This window comes from Hyperolius riggenbachi, chromosome 3 (assembly GCF_040937935.1).
Source record: "Hyperolius riggenbachi isolate aHypRig1 chromosome 3, aHypRig1.pri, whole genome shotgun sequence".
In the NCBI taxonomy this organism is placed as follows: Eukaryota; Metazoa; Chordata; class Amphibia; order Anura; family Hyperoliidae; genus Hyperolius; species Hyperolius riggenbachi.
The window spans coordinates 203,281,808-203,301,972 of record NC_090648.1 but is presented as its reverse complement, the minus strand read 5'-3'; the positions used below and the strand labels follow the sequence as shown (position 1 = coordinate 203,301,972).

Below are 20,165 nucleotides of genomic sequence, written 5' to 3'. Positions count from 1 at the left end.
ATCTGCCCTGCTCAGTTACCTGTTTTAAATAACGCAGGTATTTGATTTGGTAAACAATGTTACAGAGGTGCCAGTAGTGTATAATAATGATAAAAGGTTTAAAAAGGGAAGGAGGCTAGTCAGTGGTGGACTTACCTCCCCAATGTAGACACAAGGTAATGTTGATATTTCAACAAAAAGAATTTTCAAGTACGCCAAAGAATTGCAACGCGTTTCTTGGGTATATCGCACTTGAATCCCACATATCCCATGAAGTGGGATATGCCCAAGAAACGCATTGCAATTTTTTGGCGTATGTGAATAAATTATTTTTGTTGAAAAATCGACATTACCTTGTGAGGTAAGTCCACCACTGACTAGCCTCCTTCCCTTTTTGAAACCTTTTATCATTATTTTACACTACTGGCGCCTCTGTAACATTGTTTACACTTTGAGTCCACCCCTGGTGGGAGGGTATTTTGGCCCCTTTTTGTCCGATCTACATAGAGCGACTTCTTAATCCTGAGTGGGGACAGGTCTAATTCTCCCCACCTGCCTATACAGTGGTTACCTGGACGGTAACCCAGATTTGTGAGTGTGTTTCTTACAATCATATTTCCACTTCACTTTCCCAGTACATACTACACTATACTGGGCTCTCGGTGTCTCACTCCCTTATTTGATTTGGAAAAAGCATTTAATTGAATTAAAATCTGATGAAAACAATGGCCTTCTTTTTAGATTTTTGATAGAAAAAAAATGATTGAACGCTAGACATTAAAGGCTAATTTCTGTCAGTCATGCACTGCAGGTAATGGAGTATCCTGGTGTTGTCCTCTTAAAAGGAGCTTAAAGCAAACCTGTAGAATAAAAAAAAAAGAAATGCTTGCCTCAGTAGAGTGAAGCTTCTGGATAGTCCAGAGGCTTCCTGATCCACCCACTGTTCCTGCGCAGGGTCCCTCTGAACAAATCCAGCAAGAGCTTGTTGGATATATTCTTATGCTGTGCTCCCCTCCATGTACGAGCATGACCTTGTACTGCACATGCTTAAAGGACAACTGAAGTGAGAAGTATATAGAGGCTGCCATATGTATTTCCTTTTAAGCAATACCAGTTGCCGGGCAGCCCTGCTGGTCTGTTTGGTGGCAGTAATAACTGAATCACACCAGAAACAAACATGCAGATCATCTTGTCGGATCTGACAATGGCCTCAATTTACTAAGCTTATCTCATGTGTTTAATGATAGTTTCTATAGTTATCACCATGGTAATGAGGCATGTAGTATTCAGGAAACATTTTACCTCAGTCAAACCTAAAGTTAACTCTTCTGTCTTTTAAGTTAAGTCTTCAATCCTTAAAATAACTCCAGAATTCTAAAGTTAAAGACAGGCTGTTAATTACCTGTGTGAGAAAATAACTACAGAGGAGGTAACTTAGGGAATGAAGAGATAAGATAACTCTCTCACTGTGTGGAGGTACGTTTTCTCTTGCCTTATTATCTCCAGTATGATCTTAGTGAATTGAGGCCAATGTCAGAAACCCCTGATCTGCTGCATACTTGTTCAAGGTCTGTGGCTAAAAGCATTAGGGGCAGAGGTTCAACAGGGCAGCCAGGCAACTGGTATTGCTTAAGAGGGAACAAATATGGCAGCCTCCATATCCCTTTCATTTTAGTTGTCCTTTAAAGAGAACCTGAGGTGGGTATTACAAATCCTATTAGCACACAGAGGCTGGGCCTGCATATAATGTCAAGCCTCTGTTAATATACAGTTCTCACACAGGCCCCTCCCCCTGCGCTCTGCTGGCCCCCATAAATCATACCGCCATGCTAGCGACACACAGCGTGTCGCTAACAAGCTGTTTACTTGTATACTGTCACTCTCCGCCGCTCCATGCCTGCATCCCTTCCCTCCCCGGTGATTGGAGGAAAGGGACGCAGGCGGGGAACAACGATATAGAGGAGGCGGGGGAGCGGTGGAGACTGACAGTTTACATGTAAACAGCTTGTTAGAGACATGCTGTGTGTCGCTAGCATGGTGGTTTGATTTATGGGGGCCAGCAGAGGCTTGACATTATATGCAGGCCCAGCCTCTGTGTGCTAATAGGATTTGTAAAACCCACCTCAGATTTTCTTTAAGGCTTTATGCTGCTCCACAGACGTGGCCATGCTTGCACATGTGCAGTACGGTTAAGCTTATGATGATAGTAAACTAATTGCAGTTTTACTAATCCCCGTTTGAATAATCTGCTTGTAAGCAACGTGTTCTCTCTCTCTCTCTCTCTCTCTCTCTCTCTCTCTCTCTCTCTCTCTCTCTCTCTCTCTCTCTCTCTCTCTCTCTCATAATTAAAAGATTTGCTACTTACCCGGGGCTTCCTCCAGCCCCATAAGCAAAGCCCCTCGCCGTCCTCCCACGGTCTGCTGTTCAGCCACAATCAACCCGGTAACTCGCTCATTCGGGGTCCGCACATACGCAGAAGACCCGGAATGATGCGACTGAGCCAGTTACCGGCTTATGGGGCTGGAGGAAGCCCAGGTAAGTATCACATGTTTTAATTATCCCATCTCTGGTGTACTTTAAGCAAAGGTATACTGACAACTGAAGACATATGTTCTGTTACAGATTTCTAGCTTTGGAATGAAGTTCCGAGTAGTTCAGTAGTTTTTATACACCAATGTAAAACTTGCTTTAAAATGAGTCTTGACAAAGGAAAAACAAAGATGGGAACAAAGCCTAAACCAATTGTTTACACTTTCTAAGATAACACATTGTCTTTTTATTTCAGGGATGAATTGGATGAGGGTGAGGATGATGAAGAAGAGGAAGAAGAAATGATGGAGGACACAGAAGACAGTAGAAGAGCAAAGGAAGCTTTCAAGAGGGTGACATTTGACCTGTCAGATGACAGTGATGGTGAAGATGTTAATGACATACTTGGTGGAAAGAAGAATTCAGAAAAACCTCAGGATCCAGCTGAACTGAAGTCCTCTTTTGAGAAGAGAGAACAAAAGGTTAGTATGAGAAGCTAGAACAATATGTGCTCTACATCAACAGTGTGATTTACAGAAACAGGTGCAAAGGGAATTGAAGCAGCTGCCCACTGCAGCCTATAGGTAGAGATGGTCCACTTATCCCACATAAAACTTCATGGAGAAGCATGAGAGCAATTTGTAAGTCTCTGATAAGCCAGTCAGGTACTTCATGTCACTTCTGCTTCATGTGGAAAGTACAACATGAAGTACAAGTGGCCCATGATCATGTATAAATCACACTTTCACATCAGTTGCATGCCTTTCCTTGAAAGAGGTAAGCTTAGCTTTGCCCTGGCTGCTGAATGCAGCTACTCTGATCCCTGCCAAGCTTCCCTGAGATAAAGTGGCAAGGTGGGTAGAGAACCGCGGCCTGATACACAATGCAATGGTAAAATTGTCAGCACACTGCAGTTTTTAATATACGAACAGCAGGGGGGCAGTGTGCGTTGCTATGGTAATGTGCGATAGACTGTGATTAAAAACTTCGATTTTGCACAGACTTGGGATATAAAGACTTCTGCATATGGCATGCTTGCCGCAGAGTTGTCTATCTGACACAATAACTACAGTACTTCATAGAGGGCACCAAGTACAATTGTGTGGCTATGCTGACAGATGTAGCACAATTTACAGTTCATTCTTTTATAAAAACAGCTGAATTCTAAGTCCTGCAACAGAAGTATATTGTTCTTCAAGAGGAGCCTCAAATCCTGGACACTTTGATATGCAAAACTTAATAAAAAAAAACCTTGCATTAGTGCCTTCTGAACTTAACCGATGATCATTGTGATTGTCTCTCACTGTAGTAATTTGAGAAGCGGTCAGGTCATGCTCAACCTGAAGTCAGAATGTTCACACAAGTCTACTGTGAGTTCCCAGTATGCTTCTGAAGAGCAATAATGGCATGTACAGGTGTAAATCCTTTACAGTAGACATGTATTTATGTTACGCTGTAATTCTAATCTTTATGAGATAGAGTGTGGGAGCAATGAATGCTCCCGCTGCCTGCCCCAGGCACCCAAGGCATTGTTGTATGCCAATCTCCCCAATTCCCACTCTGCAATGTCATTTTTTTTCTTCTTTGTTTAGGGGAAACTACTGTTGAGTTTAGGGCAGTGAAACCACTCCCAGGTGTTTTTATGGAGAAAGCACCCCCTAAAGGAAATAGAAAGTTTAGATCACACTAGAGCCCTGGCTATTGCTAGGATAAGAAACTAGATAAAATACTAATAAAGAAACTGACTAAGGAAACTTTTGATTGACAGATGAATGAGAAGATTCAGTCACTGCAGGAACAAATGCTTGGTGAGAAGTCATGGCAACTGACTGGAGAGGTGACATCACAGAAGAGGCCAGAGAACAGTCTTCTATCAGAGTCCCTACTTTTTGACCACGCCTCCAAAATGGGTGAGATTTTTTTTTTTCTTGTTGATCAACAACTTATTGCTGATGGACCTTTTTATCTGAATAGCTTTCTGGTGTGAACAGTATTGTGATTTTAGATCTTCCCATATTCTATTAATATTCAATAAAAACACATTGCACCAAACTGCTCAATTAAAGCCAGGGTCCCCCAAAGTATGACAAGGTAAATATTTACCCGCCGTGATCCTGCACAGGTGCACTAGCAATGAACGGGTTTGGCTATTTCTGTCTAGCCCCAATGAAGTGCCACTACTGCACCTGCGCTGGATCCCGGAGAGGTAAATATATAATGCCTTGTCAAGTGTGCCGGGGGAGGGGGGGGGGCAGTTCTGTATTGCCTGAAGCTACAGTGGAGGGGGGATCCTGAGACTTCCCCCTCCCAAGGTAAGTGTCCCCCAGAGGGTTTTTTTTTTTCCAAGTACAGATTCTCTTTAAGGGACAGACTTCCTTTATTCCACAAGATTTGGTTTGTTGTCTCCACCACAAATGCTGTAGCATACCCATAGTAGGTCCTCACTACTTCTGTTCAGTCTCAGATGGGCTGCAACCCTTTCTTACTATTTTCCCTATATTCTTTTCCGTTTCTCTGAATAAGCTAGAATTGCTCCAAGAGTGGTGAGCTATCGCCATTTGCACTATATATCCCAAATTGCTACAATTTTACATGAATTTTAAATGGGAAATAAAAAGAATGAATACATACTGAACACTTGGGCTCAGTTGATTTTTCATAGAAACTCATTTGGCAAAGGCTGCTCTTCGCGTTAGAATGCCGTCGATGAGTTGGGCGCCGGGAGAGCCAAATGACGGCTCTCCCTGCTGCCGCTAAACTCCCTGGCAGCATTAAATACTATTCCCCCTCTATGTTGTGGCAACATGGAGGGTGGTGTAATTCGGGGTCCGGGAATTGCCGGAGCCCTGAATTACTCTTACACGCCTCATGCAGCATAACATGCTGCTATGGGGACCTGGTTTCGTCTCTCACCCCCCCCCCCTCCCCCCACCCCACCTGCTATGTGCTTTTCTGCTATGCAATGCTGTTTTATCATTGGTTTTAGGACTTGTACCTCCTTTGATCACCTAAACTTAACCAATCCCCTTAATGAATAGCGTCTTGCCTATCCCCTTATCATTTAACCTCTTGATGCCTAACCCTAATATCCCATCTTCTTGATGCCTAAACCTGTTCTTCTATAAAGGGATATCAGTAGCATATATTAAAGTTTAAAAACTATGGCAAACGCAATGCCTCACCGAGTGTATCCCAATGGTGGTCTGGAGCAGTATCCTGGATTCTTTGCCATTCATTTTCCCGCACTTCCACCTATTTTCAAGTAGCTGTAGGTGCCACCGTGTTCAAGGAGGGGATGGGGGAAGCTACCTCCTCCTGCCTTCTGCCTGCCCTCAGCCAGCATCCCTCCGTTGTCTTGTGCTTACCTGTCTCTACAGGTCCCTTTTCCCCCTCTCACAAATCCCAGCTGCAGTCTGAACAAAATGTTCTATGAACAGCTTGAAACACACTGTAATTCAGTACAAGCAGTGCCCTATTGTCCTCCCTGCTTACCCTGTTTAGGCTTTTGACTGCAGGTCGGGTAAGAATTGTTACATTATGCAATAACCACCGACTAAACAGCATAAGCTGCGTACACACAAACTAATACAGAGAACGACAGGTCCGTCAGACCCTCCCACTGGGCGGTCGTTCTCCCGACAGTAGTGCGGGTGCACACTCTGTCTGCAGACTGATAAGGCTGTTTCTGAGAAGCAGCTTTATCAGTCTGCAGACAGACTGTACACACACTACTGTTGGGAGAACGACCGCCCAGCGGGAGGGTCTGACGGACCCGTCGTTCTCTGTAGTAGTGTGTGTGTGTGTGTGTGTGTACGCACCTTTAGGGAACAGTTCTTATCTGACTGCACTAACTGAGAACAGACAAAGCAACAGCATAGAAGAGAGGAGAGTTGCTTGTATTGTATTTTCCACAGCATGCCTCAAGCTGGCCAGTTCCCGGGAGATTTCAGTTCTGTGGTTTACATGCGACACAGAGCTACATTTCGCAGCCAGGAACTTGGTTCCTGTGGCACCTGCGGTAGCTAAGGAGTACCTTGGATAGAATCTTCCAGTTAAAAAAAGGTACTGTAATAATGGATTTTTTTTATTATTATTATTATTAAAGAGACTTGTTGTTTGCATTTTTTTGACTACCCAGTTGAGAAGCCCTGTTGTTTAGAAAATTTGTTTGGTGCTCTTTAACCTCTGTTTACCCTGATCTCCAGCACTAACCCTCCTAATGCTGGGTACACACGGTACGATTTTCCGCTCGATTTCCCCTCCCGATTGTTTTTTCTGCTCGATGCTGCACTCGATTCTGCTTGATTCTCTTATCTTCGCTCGTTTTTCTTATCTATTTCTATTTACTTCTATGAGAAATCGAGCGCAGAATTGATCGGATGTAATATCGGACATGCCGGATATTATGTTATCAGATCCATCTATTGAGTGGAAAGTCGTACCGTGTGTGCCCAGCATAATGCCTAATGCTAAATGTTAATTTGCTTTCTAGGGCAGTCACCAAATCTGTCTCCTCCCGCTGATAATATAACTAATGATGTGGCTGCTTAGCTCAGCACTGGGCCAATAATGCCATTGCTAAATCCACCTTCTCCCTAGCAGAAAGATTTTTAAGTTCTAATAAAGTTTTCACAGAATGCTTTAAGGCCTCATTTGTGCACTTTTTTTCCCCTTCCGGCGCTCCACTTGCGTGCTGCATTTTTGTAAACGGCGCTTTTCTAAGTGCTTTTTCAGAACGGTTTTGTAACTCGCTCCCTGACGCAAGTAGGGAAGTGAACTCTTTGACCTGGCAATGAATAAATACAATGTATTTATTCTTAAAAATGCTCACAATATCGCTGTACAAAGCGATTTTGTGAGCATTTTGTGTTTTTCCTATACCTTCCATTATAGCAAAAAATTCCTCAAAAATGGTACAGCCGCTTTGCTGAGTGGATCGGAAACAAACCGCTCACCTGTGAACTCTTATAGGAAATAATTGCACAAGTGTTTTGTGGGCGATTTTTAAAAATCGCCTGGCTTGAAAAAAGGCGGAAAATGCCCCTAGTGTGAACTTAGGTTGCAACGGTATGAAAATTCACGGTATGATAACCGTCAAAAAAAATACCGCGGTATGACGGTATCACGGTATACGGTATTACACAATTATTCTCATTGCAATCACCCTTATAAAAAGCATCACATCAGCATCCTGCATATTTCCTTTGCTTCACTCAGCTAGTAGAGGCTTAGGTACAGCTGCATACATCTCTGCTGCCTGAGCTTGCATGATCTGTGGCTGAAAATCTTCAGCTACAGTATCTGCAGTGCAACAGGTTCTCTTTAAAAATTAGCTTATCTGCCATGGTGGCAGTCAGGTCACAGGTGACACGCGGAGAGATCAAATTACAACATGTGCTCAGTTAGTTGGTGTACTTTCAAAATTAGCTTATCTGAGGCGGCAGTCAGTGGACACAGGGGAGAGATTAAATTACAATGTGTGCTGTGCTTTGTCACAGATGACAGGGCATTAGACAGGCTCTAAAACTCTTTAAAGAGAACCCGAGGCGCCATTTTTAAATCTTAATAAGACACAGAGGCATGTCCTGTGCACAGTAACCTGCCTCTGTGTCATTGTGCTGCAGCTGCTTGCCCCTCCGGGAGGAAGCTAGCGGCGGGGGGAGCCTGTTGATGGATTGAAAAGCCGCAGGTAAATAGAAGGCTAGGGACAAGCAGATTGTTGTTAGCCTGGTGGTATTTTGCTGGGGGGGGGGGGGGGGGGGGGGTAGCAGAGAGCGGTTGGGGGGGGCGGGGAATCGGCTGCAGCACAATGACACAGGCATACAGGACAAGTTTCTGTGTCCTATTAAGATTTGAAAATGCCGCCTCGGGTTCTCTTTAAATACATGCAGGGTGCAGAAATCTCTGTTCTCCTTCCCTCAGTCAGGTCACAAGTGACACGGGAGAGATCAAATTATGTGTTCTGCTGGGCTCAGTCAGATGAGAGGGCAGGTTAAGTACATACAGGGTGCAGTTCTAGGGTGTGTGTAGATGATCACATGTCATGTGGGGGGTTTCGGTAAACTGGGTATGGGAGAACATTGTGCTGAGTGCTGCTGGATGGGAATGTAGTGCCACTGAAAGCTATAAGGTGGGGAGGGAGATCTCACCCTGGGAGCTGTTGATGTGGGTAAGGGGTTCTTACTAGATGCCTCACACTGTGTGATGCTAGTGGACTGGGGGTAAACACTGGCTGCTGCTAATGGACAAGGGAGCATCTTCCTTTTGGGTGATATGGGGAGGGGGTCTCACACTGTGTGATGCTGATGGGGAGGTAATGGTGGACAGGGGAATCTCAGACTATGGTAGGAGAGGAAAAAAAAAATCTATATACCTAGAGAGAGACCCAGGACTCTCCCCTCACAAGCACACATATAGAACAATATATAAGAACAATAAAGAGAGCTAAGTGCTTCCACTGGCTCTCACTACATTATGTCTGCAGTTTACACTGCAGCTGACTCCACAGACCGTATTCCATCCCTCTCCATGACCTGCATGCGACCCTCCACTATGCTGTAAATCACAGCTCACCACACTGCTCAGTCCCACTATCAGCTCCCCGTAGGACTCCAGCACGTGTTTCTTCACTGTGCTATCAATCAAAGCTCACCACACTGCTCAGTCCCACTATCAGCTCCATGTAGGACTCCAGCACGTGTTTCTTCACTGTGCGATCAATCGCAGCCCGCCGCACTGCTCCGTCCCCGGTCCCCGCTTCAAGCGCTGAATTCCATATAAACTAATTAACATTCCTGCTCAGCTGGTCAGTGTTTGTGCACAGTCTCTGCATATCACGTCTCTACACAGCTCAGACAGCCATGAGCCTCTGCACTGTCTGCAGTTGCCGGCAAGCGCTATGGTCACGCCTCTTACCATGCGCTGAGCCAATGAGTGCACGAACTTGCTGCCGGGAAGTGCGATATCTCGTGTGCAGAGACAGCCGGGCACTTGGCGGCAAACGAAGAGCGCAGCGGAAGCGGAAAAAAACGGTATTTCGTGAATGTGCATGGTACGATTACCATGCACATTGAAACCGTGATATACCGTCATATCGCGGCAACCCTAGTGTGAACAGGCCCTAAAAGCATTGCCTGACATACTGAACATGTACCTTACGTTACTGGCATTCCCTGCCCCCCCCTCCGCCCAATAATGGGGGCATTTTTCTATGTATCACTATACCCCCACCCCTACCCCCTGCTCTTTAAATCTTTTTTTGTTTTTTTTGTTTAGTGTTGTTGTTTTCTTCTTTTGCATTAATATGATTATAGTAACATTATATAATTATACTAAACATAGAGAAATAGACCATACTTTGACCTTGCCTGCTGTACAGTGTAAATTACTGTATATTGTGGACTATAAGTGTTTGGTCTTAACACCTACATCTTTGATAACAGCACCCATAATCACAGAAGAAACCACACTACAGCTGGAAGATATCATCAAACAGAGAATCAAAGACCAGGTTAGTGCATTATATTTGTGGCAAAACATAGCTATACTTGTTAATATCTGGTATTGAACAGTAATGAGACATGCCTTTACATGGATCACAGGTAAACTGTTGCACAAATTGACGATAAAATATTGTTTAGAGCGTCTCCCGTCCTGCGTGTTTATGTACCTTTACTGCTGTGAGGTGAAGGTTAAAGCGGTATTGTCACCATAAAAATCAAATTTCAACAGTAACTGGTCTGAGTGCATTAAGTGATAAAGGTGCTAATCCTGCATTCAAAACTTGCAAAACTTTTTCTGCTGTTATGATTTGGAGTTATCACATACTTAAGGAGCACTGGCCTTTTAGTAGTCAGTGTCAAACAGTTGAATGCTGGGAGTTCTTTTTATCTATAATATATTCCTCCTCTTCCATTTATTTCCCTGCCTGGCTTCTTATCTGAAACGCCTCTGCTCACTTGTGTTTACAAGCAAGGCTGAGGTGACTCAGCGATTGGAGGAGAAAAGACAGTGCAGTTCCTAGTATACACCTTGGTGGGAGTGTCTGAAGACTGTGGAAGGAGGGCAGCTAATGAATACACAATGAGCAAGAGACGGGAGGGGGGGAAACAAGAGTCAGGGAGGATATGATGTCAGCATTAGCTTTGCAAAATGGCCACTGCCTGGAATAGGATTTTCTGCTTTTCCTTTACAAAATTCACAGGAATCATTACGTGGATAGCACAATACATGTGTTTCGTAAGTAGAAGTACTATTTATCTACTTATATATGTGTTTATTTCTAGGTTAGCATGGGTGTTGCTTGTTCTTTAAAGCTGGGTCCACACTGCAACACAAACGCTGTGGATGCAGAAAAATTAAAGTACATGTGTGTTGCATTGTTCACTCCTGCCATTTACATCTGCTGCATTTGCATTGCCATCTGTCCCTTCGGTCGCTAATCATTTCTGCTGCTTTTCCCGCTGTCCCTGCTCGATCCATGAGACCTGGAAGCATAGGGCTTCCTGTTGGTTTGACAAAAAAAAAAAAAAAATGCGGATCCTACCTAGCAACAGGGTAGATTCACATTAGTCCATCATGAACTAATGAGAATTTTCCCTGTTGTAAGAAGATTTCCATTGATCCTTTTGCAAACCAATGAGGTGCACCATGCTTTGCTGGGCTTGGATGCCCTGCAGTGGACCAAGCAGCCGTGGTGGAACCAAAAATCCACGGCACAAGTAAGCGATTTTCATGTGGTGAGAATCCTAGTGTGAACAGACACTGTCCTATCCGATAGGCTTCCATTGGGTCTGATTTGCGGTATTTGCAGTGCGTTTGCGATACTGTTGCGGAATAATGCAGCAGGTTGGGAATTTGCATTTGCAGTCTGGCAATTGCATCCTGCATTTGTGTTTTGACAGTGTAAACACATCCTATTAATTACATGGGATGCATTTAATGTACATTTTTTGTGTTTGTGTTAATTCTGTTCCAGTAAACACAGCCTTTTTTTGCTGCAGTTTTAGACTTGGTCAATCAGATGGAGTCACAATAGTTGCTGTTCAATCTGTGTATTCTTTTAGTGTTAAGTGCTTCTTACTTTAGACTGTTAAATTGTTGCCACTTACACACAAGACATTTTGATTTCTTTTTTCTTCTTCCGGTGCCAAGGTGTGGGATGATGTAGTCCGAAAGGAAAAACCAAAAGAAAATGCTTATGAGTACAAAAAGCGACTCACACTGGACCATGATAAAAGCAAACTGAGTCTTGCAGAGATTTACGAAAAGGAGTACTTGAAACTCAACCAGGTAAATAAGTGTAATGTTTTATGTTAAGTGTTTTTGTTTTAATGGCTTGAGATCAGTGAACTGAAAAATGTGCAAGAATATTTATAATAATTGTATTGTTTATTTTCAATATAACAAACAATGGGAATAAGGTGTGTGAAACTGATCAACTTCTTTTTTTATTTGTAGAAAAAGGAAGAAGAGGAAGAAGATCCAAGGCACGTGGAAATCCAGAAATTGATGGATAGCCTTTTCCTGAAGCTTGATGCCTTAGCAAATTTCCATTTCACTCCAAAGCCGGTAACATATTTAGCCCGACCTCAGGCGCAAATATTTTCCCAGTCCTGTGTAGACAGAACATCATTCTATACTGGTCTGTAAGCTAGCTGATGAACGGTCTAGTGTTGGTGTCTGAATTTAGGTAATTGAAATTCTGAATTCGCCTGCCACCACATTTTAGCACCCAAACCTGTGGACAGGGTCAGGAGGAGTTCACATAATTGCTTTACTTATCTGGTGCTTCTTCCAACCTTTAGAAATCTGTGTATCTCTCGCCGCAGGTCCGCTGTGCTCCAGGGTCCCGCTGTCAGCCCTGTAGTGGAACACTGACCCATATGTGCTGGTCTCTCCCTATCGAAGTAGCACTGCGCATGCATAAAACGTACCTGGCAGCAGAATAACGAGAGGCACTATGCATGCGCAGAAGCCACTGACCTACTACAGGGCTGACAGCGGGACCCTGGAGCTTGGCGGACCTCCGGCAAGGGACACACAGACTTCTAGGAGCTGGAAGAAGCCTTGTCTGTATGCACACTAGCTGGTTTCTGCTTGGGCTCTGGCGGAAATAGCCGAGCCTGATCAGGTCCGCTCTACTACGCAGGCGCAAGCGGTCAGTGCCTGCTCAGACCCAACAGGGCTCGGCTATTTCTGCCGGAGTCCGGGTGTAGAGCCGCTAGTGCCCCTGCCCAAGCAGGCAACAGTAAATATTATTGCTGCTGTTTGCTCTGGGGTACCAGCGCTGGAATGAGTTGCCTGAGGAGGATGGGGGAAGCCTCATTAGGATCCAGAGGCTTCCCCCTCCTTAAGGCAAGTAACCCCCAGGGGCACTTTTTTCCCTAAAGGTTTACTTTGAGCTTTCCCATCATATAATTATTAGCTACCTGCGCACCTAGAGAAAGACCAGACATCTGGAACACTTGCCTTCAGAGGACATTCTTATGTAGGTAGGAAGAAGGCCAGCACGGTCAGCATTGGTTGTGCATCAAGCAAACGTGAGAATAGGCAAGAAGTACAGATTGCACAAAAACAGTGATACTTTCAGGAAACCCTCTAGTTAAATTGGAGGCTGCCATGTTTGTAACTTCTTGAAAAATACAACCTGCCTGGTTGTTGTGTTGTGCCCCAGAATGAATATGCAGGCCAACTGATGTGTGTCTATTGATTGTATGCACCTTCCAGGTGTGTGAATCTGGGGCCAGAGCCAGGAGGTCATCAGGGTTGATTGTATTATGTCTTGCTTGCAAACATTTTAGTGGCAGTCTTTGACTCTGGTTGTTCAACTGTACACCCAGCGTGCACATGTGGAAGTGCTTCATTTTTTCTGATTTACAACCTCCCCCCCCCCCACAATACTTTATACAGAAAAAGAGCAGATAAATGTGTACATTTCATTTACCATATGATTTACAGCAAATCTGTGGGGGGAAAAGTTACTTACCTCAGTATAAGGGAAGTCTCTGGATGATCTAGAGGCTTCTCCAGTTCCCATCCACCCCACCGCTGCTCACTGGGACCCTCTTGTTCATGGCCGCTCTCCCGTACGTGTATGAGTGCAGCAGCACTGCGCAGCCACAAGTACAGCCTACTCAGTAGCACAAAGCTCTGTGCTACTGTGCAGGTACAGGCCATACTTGTGCCTGTACAGTGTGACTGGGATCATACACGTACAGTAAAACAGCCATGTTGAACATATTCAATAAGCTCTTGTCAAATATACCCAGATATTCCCAGCGCTGGAACAGCAAGGTAGGAAGAAGCTGGGGAAAGGCTCGGGATGATTATTCAATTTTTATTATGTTTTTCACAGGTATACTTTAAGGAAGGGGAGGAACCTATTGAAAAGCATTAATGGAAATAAGAAAATTTGTGCGCTAACTCCTTTCTTTTGTTTTGCAGCCGGTTCCAGAAATTAAGGTGGTATCAAATCTCCCTGCAATCAGTATGGAAGAGGTGGCACCTGTAGGAGTGAGTGAAGCTGTTCTCCTGGCTCCAGAAGAAATTAAAGTAAGCCATTGTTCCCTGCCCTGAGTCTGTGGGCTTTACTGTCCGAGTGCATGATAGGCTCTGACAGCGTGCAAACGCCAGATATGTGTTAGCTCATTAATCCCAAAAGCCCTGACCAGGATGGCACTATGCTTGCAGATAGCTCACTCTTTATTTGTTCTTTTATAGGAAAAGAACAAAGCTGGAGATTTAAAAACAAATGCAGAGAAGACCGCCACAGACAAGAAGCGAGAGAGGAGAAAGAAGAAGGCAATGAAAAAGTTCAAACTGAAGGAAAAAGAAAAGCGACAGAAACTGGCAGAGAAGACGAGAGCAGAAAAAGGGAAGAAGCCAACCAAACAAGCAGCGGAGGCCAGCATAAAGAAACTCGCCAAGGAAGGAAAGGCTACCGTGCTCAAGGTAAAACTAAAACAAATTATCTTCCACTTACTAGCTTGCTGTTTTATAAAACCTGAGACATTGTTTTCACTCTTAAATAGGAATCTTAGTTCATTTTATGGTTTTAAAGCTTAGTTACTATTTTTTTAGTACAGCAGCCTGCCTATAAAAGCTATTCTAGGCCCAGCTAACAGGAATATTTTACAGGACTTTTCTAAACAGTACACGAGACAAAGGACAAAGTTGGCTTATATTCACCTGGGTTTTTTTTCCAGCCCCATGTAGTCAGTTGGGTCCCTCGGTGTCTTCTCGGACCCCTTCGTTGTTCTGCTGAGCCCACTGCCCAAATTTATCATGTTGCTATTATTTCGATAAATGTGACGCCCTAAGATGCTTATATTAGTGTGATTGGGGGTTTCACACAAGAGCATTTCTGGAGTTGTAAAGCAGTTTAAATGCTGGGAAGCAATCTGTGTATACTAGGACTTGTTGGTGATGTATGGCTTTGCTGACTTAGACACTGAAGCGGAAAAAAAATTATGATCTAATATTTGTGTATGTGTAGTACAGCTAAGAAATAAAACATTAGGAGCAGAGACATAAGCCTAACATTGTTTCCAGTACAGGAAGAGTTAAACTCCAGTTGTTATCTATGCAAAAAAGCCATTGAGCTCCACAACATTCAAAGTCGCACTCGTCTTCTAAAGCTTGTTATCTCAACTTTCAGTCACTGTATTGTTTTTTTTCTTCTGCAAAGGACAGACCAATAGTTTGCTGGCCTGCTCTGTAAAATCATTTATAATGCTGAGTAGTTTATATATTATATTATAATTTTTTTTTTTTTTTGCTTCAGTGGCTTCAGGGGCATTACAGCGAAAAACTATAACATTTAAAATATTTACTTTTCTCCTATGTTCCTGTCACTTACAGTAGGTAGTAGAAATCTGACAGAAGTGACAGGTTTTAGACTAGCCCATCTCTTTATAGGGGATTCTCAGGGATATATTTATTTTCAAAAGCACTTAGTGAATGGCAGTTGCTCCGTCCAACTGCCAAAAAACTGTGTAGGGAAGCTGGCCAGCATCATTGTTTAAATCCTTTTTCAGGAATATCTTTATAAAGAATAAAAGCCTTGCTGAGAATCCCCTATAAAGAGATGGACTAGTCCAAACCCTGTCACTTCCGTCAGATTTCTACTGCCAACTGCAAGTGACAGCAACATAGGAGAAAAGTAATTTATGGCTCATGTTACTCTGGAAAAAATGTACTTCTTATTTGTATATCTTTGCACATATTTTAAAACTTACAGTTATTCGCTGTAGTGCCCCTTTAAAGGATACCTTGGCTCTTAAATAATTCTGTAATAGGCGCCATGTGTGTGTTTGGGGAGGTGTGCATAGGCTTACCGTGGCCCGGGGTCTGCCTCCGTTCATCTACAAAAAAGGTCCTGGTTGTAAGCAGGGGCCGGCACAGCCGCAGTATGTCCGAGGGAGTGCATGCGCTCTCCCGCAGGAAGACTTAGCTGGCGTGCTTATCCTCTGACCTGGTTATACTGCATGCACATGCGCAGTATGTCTGCTTGGGCACCTGTGACCACGTGTGCCAGCTACGCATTCTCCCATAGGAGTGCGCGCCAACCCCACCAATCCCTGCTTATAACCGAGACATTTTTTAGATGAATGAAGGCAGACGCCGGGCCACAAGAGGTACAGTAAGCTTATGGGCACCTCTCCATGCACGCATGGCATCTAATACAGAATTAATTGAGAGCTTAGGTATCCAATAATAATAATACGAACATTTTCGCTTTTCTCCTGTCAGACTCAAAGCACTCAAGCTGCAGCAACACATACATTTTTACGCGTAGGTGGTTCGATGCGTAAAAATGTACGCATTGAACCACTAACGCGTAAAAATGTATGTGTTGATATTCCTGCATTAGCGGGAATGCGTAAAAATGTACGCAATGCGGCCCGCCGACTCCGAGGTCGCCAAAAGCGAAACTAGCTGGCGGCGGGGGACTGGAGCAGCAGTGAGTGACTACGAGGGCACAGGATGGCTGCATGTGGCTGGTAGAAGCCCCAGGTAAGTGAAACTCATTTTTTTTTTTTTGCCTGATAACTCCTTTAACTTGTTCTACAATAAAACAAAATTCCATGTTAGCTAAGCTGCCCAGTGGACATCTCAGCAGTGCAATATATTGTCACTTTTTATATAAAAGTGACAGATGGGCATAATGAAAGGAGACCAAATTTCCAGCTTACCATTGGTCATTAAAAGTCACAACATGTTCATTTCTTATACTTAACAAAGCATTCTTATAATTATTTATCAGCTGTTGAATTTGGCCTCTCCAAAGCAAATCTGGAGTCATATGGGTTGGTTTGCTGTATTAAAATTGTATGGTCTGGTTTGCTGTATTAACACTAAAGTCTTCTGCAGATTTTATGGTGTAATAACCTGCATGTAGTATGTGATGTGTAAAGATATCAGACATTTCAGAGAAGGAAATGTCTGGTGTTCCTGCTAATGCCATATTGCACTGCTGCACCCTTATTAACCATTTCAGCCCGCGGGGATTTTTCGCCTTATGCATCAGAGCAATTTTCACCTCCCATTCATTCGCTAATAACTTTATCACTACTTATCACAATTTATTGATCTATATCTTGTTTTTTCCGCCACTAATAAGGCCCCGTTAACACTTGCGGTTCTCTGCCAAACGGACCGGATGACCTGACCGGATCCGGTCAGTTTGCATCAGGTGTTCATCAGGATGCGATCCGGATCCGTTTGGCAAAAGATAGTAGAAAAGGAATAAAAATGTTGGGGTCTGGGAGGTCAGCAGAAGGTGGACCTGTGGAATCAGGCCCTCCGCTGTTTAGCACTCACCTCCACCTCCGACATACTGCCAACATCTCCAGCACGTTTAAAATCACTGCTGCTCCACTTCAAAATGCTTGCCCATGTGTCCCCATCCAAAATCGCCGCTTCAATACGCATAGGAAGTGGGGTAGAACATCCGGATTTTTAGCCAGTGTGTTGTGCGCTCTCCGGTTCTCATTGGTTTGTATTGGCCGGATGGTGCTGTCCGGCTCCGCTCCGGATACGGCTGCCGGAGGAGCCGAACCAAAAAATAGCGCATGTTGGGTCTTATGCCGGAGTCCGGATCCGGTCCGGACGAAACGGACGCATGTGAACGGACGCATAGGCTTTCATTGCTATGCCGTGCGTCCGTTCCGTCCGTTCTGCATGCGGTCCGGCTCCGGCGATTCCGGACGGCGACCGCTAATGTGAACCGGGCCTTAGGCTTTCTTTGGGTGGTACATCTTGCTAAGAATTATTTTTTTTTATAAATGCATTTTAACAGGATTAATAAGAAAAAAATGGAAAAAAAATCATTATTTCTCAGTTTTCGTCCATTATAGCTTTAAAATAATCCACACTACCATAATTAAAACCTATGTATTTTATTTGCCCGTTTGTCTTGGTTATTATACCGTTTAAATTTTGTCCCTGTCGCAATGTATGGCTCCAATATTTTATTTGGAAATGAAGGTGCATTGTTTCCGTTTTGTGTCCATCACTATTTACAAGCTCATAATTTAAAACATTTTTGTATGATACCCCCTTCAAATGCATATTTAAATGTAACTGTTTTTTAATTGTAATTTTTTTTTTCCATTAAAAATTTTATTTGGGTAATATTTTGGTGTGGGACATAAACAGTTAATTTTTAATGTTATATGTGTAAATTGTAATGTAAAAAATATGTAGATGTAGTTTTACTATTTGGCCACAAGATGGCCACCTTCAATTTTTTTTCCCTCCCTGTGCTTCTCGCTAAGCGGAAGTACAAGGGGGATGCGGAAATCAGTACAAGATAGCTTCAGCCAGCAATGATTACATTTGATTTGCCAGTAGCCAGAGATAAGCTATCTTTTACATATCTCTGCAGTGAAGGAATTCATTTTTACACATAGAGATTGCTTTCAAATGTTCTTCTATGTAAATAAGAGCTGTTACTGAAATTTTCTTTTTGGAAGTATAATCCCCCTTTAAAGAGACTCTGTACCGCAAAAAAGGGGTACTTACCTTAGGAGGGGAATCCTCTGGATCCGATTGAGGCTTCCCCCGTCCTCCTCCAATTAGTCAGGCTTTGGCTCAGTCGCAGTAGCGCCTGCAATATTTACCTTCCCTGGCTCCAGCACAGGCGCAGTAGTGCCTCTCGGCTCAGATCAGGCGGAAATAGTATACTGCGCCTGCGTAAAGCGGATCTGACTGGGATCGGCTATTTCTGCCTGATCCTGAGCCGAGAGCCACTACTGCGCCTGCGATGGAGCCGGGAAGGTAAATTTTTACATGGCCGCTGTTCGGAGTGGCCCAACAAGACCACCGTGGGATAGAAAGAAAGGGCCCCTGGGGGGGGGGGGGGGGTACTTACCTCGGGATGGGGAAGCCTCTGGATCCGATTGAGGCTTCCCCTCCCTGAGGTAAGTACCCTCCAGGGGCCCTTTTTTTCGATAGAAGTTTTCTTTAATTTGTCCTGCTCCACTCACTGTAATGAAAGAAGTCAGCATTACCACACAGAATTTATTTACGGACTTCATGAAATATTAATTATACATTTCTGCCCATTATTTCAGATCTTGGGAGATTAGTGCTGCATTTTTACATTGTGTTATTTTGTTTCAGGACGAAGGGAAGGATAAAGCACTGAAGTCCTCTCAAGTATTCTTCTCTCAGCTGCAAGATCAAGTGAGATCACAGATTAAAGGTGTGAAGTCTGCACAGAAATCCTCAAAGAAACGGAATGAACTTTCTGCTCATAAATTAAAACTGTAAAAAAAAATGTATGTCTACAAAAATACAATTTTTTCCAGAATACAACAGACTAAAACAAAAACTATTCCGTTTTGGCTATATAAGCTGGAAATATGGGAATTATTTAAATGGCAATGGTTTATTTTTCATGTATCTGTTTACTGTGCCCTCAGCTCATTAAATGAGAATTGTTCCACTTCCAGTTTCTTGACAAATAATAAATTATACATTTTGCTATGTGATTATTGTACATGTTGTCCATGGGACAGACATGTTCAGTATTTTTATAGAGAACTTTGAACCATGCACTTAACTTAGTCAGTCATAACATTCTAGGATCCATTTTCTGGAAAGTCAGTTAACCTACCGATATGTTTTCAGGATATGTGAGGAAACTGGGGCACCAGTCACTGAAGACTTTTATGTGAATACCCTGTTTTCCGCATCAGAAATACTTCCTATATCTATAGATATCTTTCCTATATCTACATATTGCTGTAGCCGTTGCCTCCCAGTGATGTCACAGCCTAGCCTATTTAGCTATGCATAATTCTTCTCCCAGAACCCTCTGGAAAACCAGGTATTTCGACTTTAGAACTCTCCGTAAACAAACATTTCACAGAGCTGCTCCTGAGAGCACTAAAGGTGTCACCATCTGTGATGAATTTTAGAATGTAAATCGGGGTCTTAAAATGGAGAATCTTCACACTTCAAAGATGCTGCAGCATTTTCAAAGTAAAGTCAACCTACCTTGTCACGGTTCCCTCCCTAGGATTAGCTCACTCATACCAGCATGTAAGCAGACAATTCATGCACACAACTTGAAATTTAGAGTGGGCGCAATTTGTGTTCTTGACCTTTAAATAAGGGAACATGCACATATATGCATCCAAGCAGCCATT

The 20,165-nt window shown here is 43.5% G+C and overlaps 1 protein-coding gene and 1 long non-coding RNA gene across 3 annotated transcripts in view; one reads left to right on the top strand and one right to left on the bottom strand.

The window, feature by feature from the left end:
• MPHOSPH10 (M-phase phosphoprotein 10) overlaps positions 1 to 19,459 on the top strand; it is a 26,894-nt gene extending 7,435 nt beyond the window's left edge. The window contains exons 4-11 of the mRNA XM_068275580.1: positions 2,765 to 2,990; positions 4,277 to 4,418; positions 9,951 to 10,018; positions 11,662 to 11,799; positions 11,968 to 12,078; positions 13,954 to 14,061; positions 14,230 to 14,460; positions 19,135 to 19,459. Of these exons, the coding sequence (XP_068131681.1) occupies positions 2,765 to 2,990; positions 4,277 to 4,418; positions 9,951 to 10,018; positions 11,662 to 11,799; positions 11,968 to 12,078; positions 13,954 to 14,061; positions 14,230 to 14,460; positions 19,135 to 19,284 (1,174 nt within the window). The 3' untranslated portion in view covers positions 19,285 to 19,459. The remainder of the gene's footprint in view (positions 1 to 2,764; positions 2,991 to 4,276; positions 4,419 to 9,950; positions 10,019 to 11,661; positions 11,800 to 11,967; positions 12,079 to 13,953; positions 14,062 to 14,229; positions 14,461 to 19,134) is intronic.
• The window catches only part of LOC137563296 (uncharacterized), a 13,040-nt gene continuing 11,893 nt past the window's right edge, over positions 19,019 to 20,165 (bottom strand). For both annotated transcript variants that reach the window (XR_011030312.1, XR_011030311.1), the window contains exon 4: positions 19,019 to 19,185. This is a non-coding gene — a long non-coding RNA (uncharacterized lncRNA). The remainder of the gene's footprint in view (positions 19,186 to 20,165) is intronic.